Source organism: Nematolebias whitei, chromosome 15 (assembly GCF_014905685.2).
Source record: "Nematolebias whitei isolate Nwh7 chromosome 15, NemWhi1, whole genome shotgun sequence".
NCBI classification, from domain to species: Eukaryota; Metazoa; Chordata; class Actinopteri; order Cyprinodontiformes; family Rivulidae; genus Nematolebias; species Nematolebias whitei.
In genome coordinates this window covers 34,488,237-34,498,437 of record NC_056512.1, presented here as the reverse complement: position 1 = coordinate 34,498,437, position 10,201 = coordinate 34,488,237, and the positions used below count along the sequence as shown (strand labels likewise).

Below are 10,201 nucleotides of genomic sequence, written 5' to 3'. Positions count from 1 at the left end.
TTTTTAGTAAAATGCAAAAACGAGAGGATTCTCACTAATTCTTGTAATGCACATATGGCTCTGCACTTTAAATCAATAAGGAATAAAATCAGTTAGATATGACTTGCATACCTATTAAGAACAAAAGAAAGTGCTTTTGCTTAGAAATGTGCAACAGAAACACAATCATGCTCAAATAGGCAGCGAATACAATCTTTTTTTTTATTTGTAACAGAAAACTGAAAACAGAGGAAGAAAATGGAGGGATTATTTTTTCATACAAAGCCTATCCAAAGTTCAAAAATAAAAAAGTGCAATTTAAACACAAATATATCAGATTATGAAATAAATTTACTTCACATATTGTAAGTTTTGCCTATTGTGTCAGTGTTGAAATTTAAAAAGTAAATTGCTCAGCAAAAAAAAAAAAAAAAGAGAAAGTCGTAACAGTTTTCCAATATGTTTTATTTCAGCAGCATTGTTTTATAGCTGCAGTTATTTTTCACACTTAAGTATTGCTTTCAAATATTATTACAATGACTACACCTATAAATAAAAATTATTCCATCAGTGGAAGAAATGCTCACCTAAGCTGAAAGTTAGTTTTTGGGATGTTTTCGGAAAATAAAAGTAGTAAGGCAGGTCCTCACATCATTTCATCCACTTTCGAATGTCCATAGGCATTTTAAAAAATAAGGTGATGTCCTGTGATTCATCCCCTTTTGGACAGAAGGAGGCATCTCTATAAGCAGTCCATGGAGTTATCTGGTAGGATCCCCAAAGGTGGAGCCTTGCCAGGTTGACAAGATGGTGGGAGCATGGAGTTTGACGTAGGATCCACATTTTCAGAGTCTTCCATTCTTTCTGCACAGCCTTCCCAGTTTATATGGAATCTGGTGACACGTGGGTTTGACGCCAAAATATTTCTCTGAAGCTGAAAAACAAACAATCAGTGGGAGGAAAAAATGAGAAAACACAGTAAGTAGGTTCTGAAGCTTATAGCGCAGCTCATATTTATATAATATAATATGTGAAATATCTTGATTTTCTGAAAAGGTATTTAATTTAAGACTAGCCAACATCAAATTTTAAATAACCTCTGAGGTCAAATTCCACCAAAACTGTACTGCAACTTACTTATTTTTACAGATCAACTGTTCTAGTTGTAATAAAAAAATAAATAAAAAAATAAAAAAAACACGGTTTTTGTACACATTTGTTTTTAAAAAAACTGTTAAAACTCCTACAAAAAGTTTATTAAAATGTTATGCTACAACATTTCAGGTGTACAAGCGTGAAGTCTCAGTTCAAAAAAAATGTTGGCACCTGTGAGTGAAACGTTTCATTCCAAATGCCAGAGACCTCAAAAAATGTGACACCTACGATCAAACCCTTTTTTCATTAGAGGAAAACTCACAGCAACCGTAGCCTGAAACTACAATCCAAACAAGCAATGATGCTTAAAGAATGACAAAAATCCTTCCAAATGAGCTGGAAAAGGTTAATCCAATAATTGCATGATTCCCATTTGTTTAAATAAATACATAAATGTCTGGTGGAATAAAAATCCTTAATACCAGATATAATTAAAGCATTGAGCTACCTTTAAATTCCAGAGGGGGTGATGCAAAGTACATTTTATAAGTGTTTTACCTTAAAATTGATATGTACTTTTCTTAAATTTTAGTTTTCTCAGTGATTTTCCAAGCCTTGAATATAAGAGCTTTTATTATCCATGATATTATTTCAGAACAGCTATAAATAGATTATGCAGCTTTGTTGCCATCAGAAGGAATTTTAACTAACCTGCGAGTAATCTGGTTTGTTTGGAGGATTTTCACGAAGCTCTGGTTCTGTGTACTCGTTGTTCACGTAATACCCGATGCGAATAAACTCTTGTCCCCGATAAGTGCAAGTAATCAGCACTACGGTTACACCAACCGCATCACTTTCAGGAATCAATCCAGTGTTTGGGGCATCAGCCTGTCAAAAAGGAAAAAAAAAAGATTTAAAACCTATTCTTTGGAGTTGTGATGATAAATAATTGCTGTGTAGTTGTGAATGTGTAAGCTTGGTTAAACAACAAACTTCTAAGTTGCAAAAATGAATTTTTCTGCAATCAGTCTCACCTGAAACACAAACATATGTCTTCCAGCAGGAACTGGGCCAACCAAAACTGAGTCCAGGATTTGATCATACTCCTCGCTCTCTGCTGAGCCTACATAGATGATCTTCCATTCCAGATCTATATATAAAAAAAAAAACAAGCACAAAGTAAACTTTTACTTTATTTGTTCCAAAGGAAGAGTATATAGCTGTAAAATGAGCAGTGAATAAAACGATGCACTCGCCATACAGAGAAAAAAATAAAAGCCAAGCCAAAATCTAAAAATTATAACAGATGATTATCTGAAAGACAAGTTATTAAGAAACAGGAGTTTATCAGTATGAAAAGTTTTCAGCCCAAATCCTTTTGAGACCAGAGCACTACTGCTAAAATACTTGTTTGTATTTGTAAAAATTGTGTTAGTTTTAGTATTTATCATAGGTTTGGCCAATGAACTGGAAAATTATGAATCTGTCTGGCTTCTAGTAAGAAAATCCCTAAAGAGCTATTCATTGATATATTGTATTTAGTTTTAAACTTACTATTATTCTCCTTTCAAGTCAGTATTTTCCAATACTTTTTCACTGTGCTGGCTTATTTGTAGAGCTTAAAATAAAAAAAAGTAATTTGTATCAACATTAGATGTCAGATTATAACTATTCACTAAATGCTCAGGTACTAACTAAAGTGCAAAAGCATAATTTTTTTAAAGACTTTCAGAAAGCCAACATAAACTATGTTAAAAGCTACAAGACGATCTGGGTTCTTAAAGGCAGAGTACAAATACATCTGAGGCGTGTTAAAACTTTTGCACTTGTCTTTACCGTATCTGACTATTTTTGCGTTAACTTTTTCAACCAAACTTGGTCGATAACAGTTGTTCTCTTCAGAAATCAACGCTCGTTCAGCCTCGGACAACATATTTGCACAAAATACTCTAAGGACGGTGCCTACCTTCAGGGAGGTCCTCCATACACTCAAAGGTTATTTCGAACTGAAAGGGGTTCCCAAAGGGACTCGGGTTGTCGAGAACGGCCACATTCAACACTTGCACCTTCGCCATTGTTGTCGAAGCGCTAAGACGAGGGGGGCTAATCGAAAACAAACGCGTTCGTCCAATTTTCCAGAGTGCTTTAAACGCAACACACTACCACAAAAGATTATTATTAGACACACACTTGTAGTTTTAACCAACGCGTGCCTTTTTATACGACTACTATAATACTTCTAAATGCGTCAAAATTAAGCACAAGTGTGTATTTTTTTAGCAAATTGGCAATAAATTGCCGCTCTCCCGCCGCTTTGACAGTCCTACCCAGGTTTCACTGCGACTACGGCAAGCTAGAAGTACGCGAAGCACTATGCGAAGCACAACCTCTGTTAAAAAAAAAAAAAAAAAAAAAAGAGCCAAGGGCCTCTACTGGCCTCTAGCGGCAGAAATGCACAGTACAACCATATTATTTGGTATTGTACTGTATAACTCCATGGGTCAATCACCTATTGACTACACCCAGTATATTTGATTACAGTATGTTAATGATTAATTACAGCATTTATATTTAATTTCAACAATGCAGTATTTCTTTGTCAATGTATTTTTCTTATATAGGGCCATTCCCTGTTTGCAATATTTCCCATTTCTTCCTCTTCAGTTCTCACGCATTCACACATTTTCACTGGAAGTGGCAGAAATGAAGATGTTGAGGTTCTCCTTAGAAGTAATAAGGATGGATAAGATTAGGAATGAGATCATCAGAGGTACAACACTGGTTGAACAACTGGGAGATAAAGTTATAGAGAGGCCAGACTGAGATGGTTTGGACATGTCCAGAGGAGGGACAGTGGGTATATTGGTAGAAGGATGTTAGAAATGTAGCTGCCAGGAAAAAGAGAAAGAGGAAGGCCAAAGAGAAGATATATGGATGCAGTTAGAGAGGAGGTAGTTGGAGTAAGGACAGTGTGAGATGGATGAGGATGACTCGCTGCAGCGACCCCTGAAGAGGGAAAAGCCAAAAGAAGAAGGAGTTCTCACACATTCAAAAAGTTAAACCTAGTGGAAGTTACAATGACTAAAAATAATGCACAGGGAGTGAAACTTTGTCAAACTTGATGTTAAATTTGTTTTGCAGTTAACATAAATGTGCATCTGTGTCTGACTGAAATGGAACAAATTCATAGATTTATTTTGGTTAACAGTTAACAGTAATGCTGATTCAGACTACAATGTTGCTTTACTGTTTGTCGTTTTGCCCCCCCCCCCCCCTTCATTTTTTGACAAGAAAAATACTTCATGAAATTTTAATTTTACATATCAACATTTTCTGCTCCATCTGGAATAGTATACGATGACTAGCTGAAGTATTTGTTATATGTACAATTCAAAATACTCAAATATTTTTCCGCAGAGAAATACACTGAGAGCTCTTCAGTTCCTTGGCAAACATTACTCTGAACTATACTTGCTCTATTTTGGTCTTCTCAAGCTCCTCTTTAGCTACTGTCTTGCTACAGTTTATATGTTTTGCTAAATATAGCTTTTAGATAGGGATTTACTACAAAAACATTATTTAATAAGTTACAATTTTGCTAATGTTAACTTTTACAGTTTTATCTTTTAGCTATTGCCAGATTTTACTTTTTTCTAGATTTGGTCATTTTAGTTCTTAGCTGTTTTGCTAATTAGTGTTTTATTTACTATGATTTAGCTAATTTTAGCTATTAACTATAATTTTGTAACAACTACTTTGTAGCTGTGGCTTGCTAGATTTAGCTTTTACTTTCTATTTAGCTCATTTTAGTTTTGAGTTATGCAAATGGAAGCCTTTAGTGATAGTTTTACTTTTTTAATATTTTAGTGTGTTTAAATCTTTAGGTTTTGTTTTGCTTGTTTTAGCTTCTTGCTACTATTTAGATATACCATCTTTTCTGTTAGTAGTATTTTCTATGATTTAGCCAATTTTAACTTTTAGCTGTGGTTTTGATCATTTCAGTTTTTAAGTTATGATTTTGCAACTTTAAGCTTTTCACAATTGTTTTGCTTATTTAGGCTTTTAGCAATAGTTTTATTTACTTTTGCTTGTACCTCCTGTTCTGCTTGCTTTACCTTTTACAATAAACTTCAGGGAAAGTCATCACCCACACTTTATTTTGCAGAAAGAGACGAAAAAAGTTCATTTTTCAGTTTCTTTGTCTCAATCAACCATCATGATGTCCCTCCTGCCTCATTTCCAATCTGTGTTTGTAAATGTTTTCCATTTAAACAAAGTTACCACATAATTAACAATATAACGCTGCTCTTTCCAAGAAGCGCCTCAGAGCTCTCAGACGGCATCCACATGAAAATCAGTCCAGATTAGACCTGAAGCAGACCACTTCTGAGTCTGAGAAGAGGAGATTAAGGAAGGATTAGAGCCCACTGGACCAGCTGGCCCCCAAATTCATCCTTCAAATATCCAAGGAATGTTGATTTCCTTTCTCTTCATGGGAGTCCTGAAACCTGTTGGAGGCGCTGTTTGCTCCCCTCCACCTCCTCCTCCTCCAGACGCTGCTCAGATCGAGTTTACTTCAGATGAACAGAATAAACTTTAGGAGACATAGGAGGAAATAAAAAGTCCGTTTTCAGGGATGATTTGAGCTTCAGGGGAGTTGTGCTCTGCTTCAGTGAGCTGCTGTACAAAGGAGGATCTGTGTCCCGCTGCAGGTAGATAACTGCGCTCAGGTGAGGCCGTGTAACACGAAACTGGACCACGTGACCAGCGAGGAGTCAAAGGAAAGAAAAAACTGCTTTTCATGAGGTGATAAGAGACTAGCCGAGGATGTAGTCCGTCTCTAAAGCCCTGGGACTTTTAGAGACCTTTTATCAGCTATAATGTCACCTGTTGTTCGTATCGGGCGGGAGTTTATCGGACTTTAGTCTTTTTAAAAGGTGAGGCGGAAGGTTTTCGTGTGAGGCGATCAACCTGTTTGATGTTTCCCGGTTCGGCCCGACTGGATCAAAGTAAGTGTTTTGTCAAATACCGATTTCTTTTTGTTCTATGATGACTGTAATAACAATAAGGTTGGGAAAAAAAAGTATTTAATTCTGATTAGTGATTCCAACATGTGCGCTATTAATAGCTTCTTATTTCTGAGCGGTGCGAGCAGGTTCATGATTCAACATCAGGCTGAATGTGACTCAGCCGCTCACCGGAACCTACAGCTACTTCCTGCATTTATAACAGCAATATTAATATTAATAACAACCAGATAAAATTGTATTTTCTGCAAAGATGCAGTGCTGACCGCCGAAATTGTAGCTAAAAGCCCAATTCACCAAAAGCATAGCTAAAAGCTAAAATAAGCAAATCATTGCCTAAAAAGTAAAATCAGCTTAACTGTAGCTAAAAGCTAGAATAATAAAAACTGTGTAGCTGCATGCTAACATAGCCCCATGTTAAAATCTCCAAATCATAGCTAAAATCAAAGACTATAAAAGCTAAAATTAAAACAACTAGCTAAAAGCTAATGTCACCTAATTTAGCTACATGCTATATTTAGCTAAACCCATAGCTATGGTAAATGCTAAAATCACCAAATCAAAAAGATAGCTAAATGCTAAAATCACCTAACTGTAGCTACATGCTATATTTAGTTAAACCATATCTAAATGCTAAAATCCCCTAAACAAAAAGATAGCTAAAAGCTGAAATTAAAACAATTGTAGCTAAATGCTAAAATCACCAAACTGTAGCTACATGCTATATTTAGTTAAACAATTTCTAAATGCTAAAATTCCCAAGACAAAAAGATAGTTAAAAGTTAAAATCACCAAACTGTACCTAGATGCTATATTTAGTTAAACCATATCTAAATGCTGAAATCCCCAAAACAAAAACATAGCTACAAGCTGAAATCAAAACAATTGTAGCTAAAAGCTAAAATCACCAAACTGAAGCCACATGCTATATTTAGTTAAACAATTTCTAAATGCTAAAATTCCCAAAACAAAAAGATAGTTAAAAGTTAAAATCACCAAACTGTAGCTAGATGCTATATTTAGCCAAACCATAGCTAAATGCTGAAATCCCCAAATCATAGTTAAAATCAAAAGACTAGCTAAAAGCTGAAATAAAAACAACTGTAGCTAAAAACAAACAAACAAAAAAGCAAAACCATTTCTAGAAGCTAAAATCAGCACAACTGTAACTATAATACAATATAAGCAAAAATGTGGCTAAAAACTAAAATCAGCAAAACTGTAGCTGAAAGCAAAATCAGAAAAACCATAGCTAAAATCTAAATTTAACAAACTAGACACTAATTACTAAACTCAGCTAACCTGTAGGTGAAAGTTGCACACCACAAAATCATAGCTGAAAACTGAAATGAGCCACATCCATCCATCCATCCATCCATCCATTATCTTTACCCGTTTGTTCCATTTTGGGTCACGGGGGTCGCTGGTGCCCATGTCCAGCAATCACTGTGCGAGGGGCGGGGTACACCCTGGACAGGTCGCAAGTCCATCGCAGGGCCACATAGAGACAAACGAGACAAACAACCATTCACTCTCTCACTCACACCTAGGGACAATTTAGAGTTACCAATCAGCCTAACATGCATGTTTTTTTGGACTGTGGGAGGAAACCGGAGTACCCGGAGAAAACCCACGCATGCACGGAGAGAACATGCAAACTCCACCCAGAAAGGCCCCTGGACCGGGGTTTGAACCAGGGACCTGCTCGCTGAGAGGCAGCAGCTCTACCAGTTGCGCCACCGTGCTGCCCGAAATGAGCCACATTGTAACCAAAAATATTTAATCACAAAAAGCATAGCTTAAACTTAAATCAGCAAGACAGAAGCTAAAACCTAAAATTTACTAGACCATAGCTAAATGCTAAAATCCCCAAACTGTAACTAAAATCAGAAAAACAGTTGCTAAAAGTTGAATAAATAAACTAACTAAAAAACAAAAAGGAAGCAACATTGTAGCTACAAGCAAAAATGTATCTAAAATCTAAAATTAGCTAAATTGTAGCTAAATGTATAAACTAGCTAGACCTTAGCAAAAAGCTAACACCATGGCTAATTCACAAAAATCATCGCTGAAAGCTAAAACTAGCTAAAAGTTAAAATCAGTAATAACATAGCTACAAGTTAAAATGAGCAAAACCGTAGCTAAAAACTAAAATCAGTTAAACTGCAGCTAAAATTATCACAAGAATATAAATCAGAGAACAATGCTTTTGATGTAGTCACCAGCTAACTGGTTGATCCACTATGAGAAGATTCTGCTTATAAGACTGAGTTTGTTTCGGCTCCTCAGACTGAAAAATTGTTTTTGATAAAAGACAAAATGTTTCAACAAAGAGTAACATGCTGGTGATCCAGAGGACCTGACTCAACCTTGTTAGACTGCATTTGAAGGCCTCAAAGAGCTCTCAGTGTATTTTTATGGGGAGAAAAACAACAGGAACACAATGGTGTGACTGCTGACTCAGCATTCACACAATAATAATGTGTTTTCGTCTGTTCTAAAGGGGCAGCAAATCCTCTCGGTGACCCAGCAACATGGACACAAGCTGATGCTCCAATGGCCCAACTTGCCCTCAGCTGGCATCGCAGGCCACACGGGGACATGTGTCCAGGCGTCCCAGCCAAACCGGGAGTCGTGGTTGGGAGTGTTTTATTCCTGGTACTGAGCAGTAATCCTGTATGGGGTGAGACATACACTCCCATACAAATGAGACATCCTTCCAACCACACCTACACACACTCACACACCATTAAATCTTACAATGACACATAAAGATATCTGGAGACACGGCGGGAACAGTGTGATACGAGTGCGGGCTCGTCCGTGTTTTTAGAAGAACGTTAGATTTACTCATGGAGAACTACATGAGTGCGTGACCACAGCCGCCCTCGCTCTAACCCCGACTCTTTCTTATCAAGTTGTACTTTTGTCCTTGAAAATCTTACCATTTGCTTAGTGAATGATTGACTCAGAGGAAGGCATGGGGGCAGGTTTCAGTTTTCAAAACAAAACGTTCTCTTTATACTTTGGACACTGAGCACAAACAAAATGTGCAAATTAGAGTTTTTTATTTTTTCCCGCCCTAACGTTCAGACCAGTGTAGTGTTTCCCTCTGCATTCCTCAAGTTCTCATCCTGATTTTTTTTGCTCTGCTGGTCGAGGAGTTAGAGAAGCTCCACGAGGAAACAGAATGGTCACACGGCTGGACACGGATCAGACGGCTGATAACCAGCTCTTGACTGGAGGAGTATCTGTTGCTCCAAAGTGGGACTTTGTTAAAAAGTAACTTTTGCTGGACTGCAGGTTCCTTTCTCTTTCTTTGTTTTTTTTTAGCCTGAGAGCAAAAATGAAGGAGCATAAAAAATGTAATTTGATTGAGCAGACAGACAGTTCACTCCAGTGGCAAAATTTCAAAACATATCTTGCGCAATCATTTAATGCTTAAAGTTGTTTTTGGGAATGATTCTCAGCTACTACCACACCCAATTTACACTCATTATTTGTAAAACGGGCTGAATCAGAGGAATTTTTGTGTTTGATAACATCACTGGAGCCATTTTGATTGGGCGTGACTTAAAGGTTAATCAGTTGCACGTTAACAGATGGGATTACCATAATTTCCGGACTATAGAGTGCACCCGAATATAAGTCGCACACACTAAATAAAAAAAAAAAAAAAATTTGTACATATATGGTATAAAGTTTATTCATTTTAATAAACAAAACAAAACAATTCCATAAACTATATAAAAAAATACAAGAGATTTAAAATGAAAGGCAGCAGAAAGAAGAAAAAATCTTATTATATCTGCCCCTTTTTTCAAACAATTAGTTCAAACATAATAATCTTCAAGTAACAGAACAAAACGAATAACTCTTTCTAATTTTTCTAACTCTAATACAATACACACTAAGCTACTTCATATATATTGTTTAACAATATATAGGCTGCGCTTGTGTATAAGCTGCAGGTGTCCATGTTGTAACTTGAGATATTTACAGTAGTCCCTCGTTTATCACGGGAGATCCGTACCCTGAAGTCCCATGGGAATAGTAGTAGTAGTTTATTTGAGTATTTTTATATCTATATACCGGTGTAT

The 10,201-nt window shown here is 36.4% G+C and overlaps 2 protein-coding genes across 2 annotated transcripts in view; one reads left to right on the top strand and one right to left on the bottom strand.

The window, feature by feature from the left end:
• Positions 1-721: 721 nt before the first annotated feature.
• Positions 722-3,169, bottom strand: asf1ba (anti-silencing function 1Ba histone chaperone). Its single transcript, XM_037689085.1, has 4 exons — positions 3,041-3,169; positions 2,109-2,224; positions 1,786-1,962; positions 722-913 (listed from the first exon to the last, which is right to left on the bottom strand). The coding sequence occupies exons 1-4, from the start codon at positions 3,147-3,149 to the stop codon at positions 722-724; spliced, it is 594 nt and encodes a 197-aa protein (XP_037545013.1). The 5' UTR covers positions 3,150-3,169.
• A 5,420-nt stretch (positions 3,170-8,589) lies between these two features.
• The window catches only part of crb3a (crumbs homolog 3a), a 4,776-nt gene continuing 3,164 nt past the window's right edge, over positions 8,590-10,201 (top strand). Inside the window, exon 1 of the mRNA XM_037689087.1 lies at positions 8,590-8,784. Within this exon, the coding sequence (XP_037545015.1) occupies positions 8,658-8,784 (127 nt within the window). The 5' untranslated portion in view covers positions 8,590-8,657. The remainder of the gene's footprint in view (positions 8,785-10,201) is intronic.

What these genes read in the sequence shown, in the direction of transcription:
- asf1ba (XM_037689085.1), bottom strand. Translation starts at nt 3,149, where the DNA reads ATGGCGAAGGTGCAAGTGTTGAATGTGGCCGTTCTCGACAACCCGAGT. An exon ending in TATGGAGGACCTCCCTGAAG is followed by an intron (nt 2,225 to 3,040) that starts GTAGGCACCGTC and finishes TTTTATATATAG; the next exon opens with ATCTGGAATGGAAGATCATC. An exon ending in ACAAACCAGATTACTCGCAG is followed by an intron (nt 914 to 1,785) that starts GTTAGTTAAAAT and finishes TTTGTTTTTCAG; the next exon opens with CTTCAGAGAAATATTTTGGC.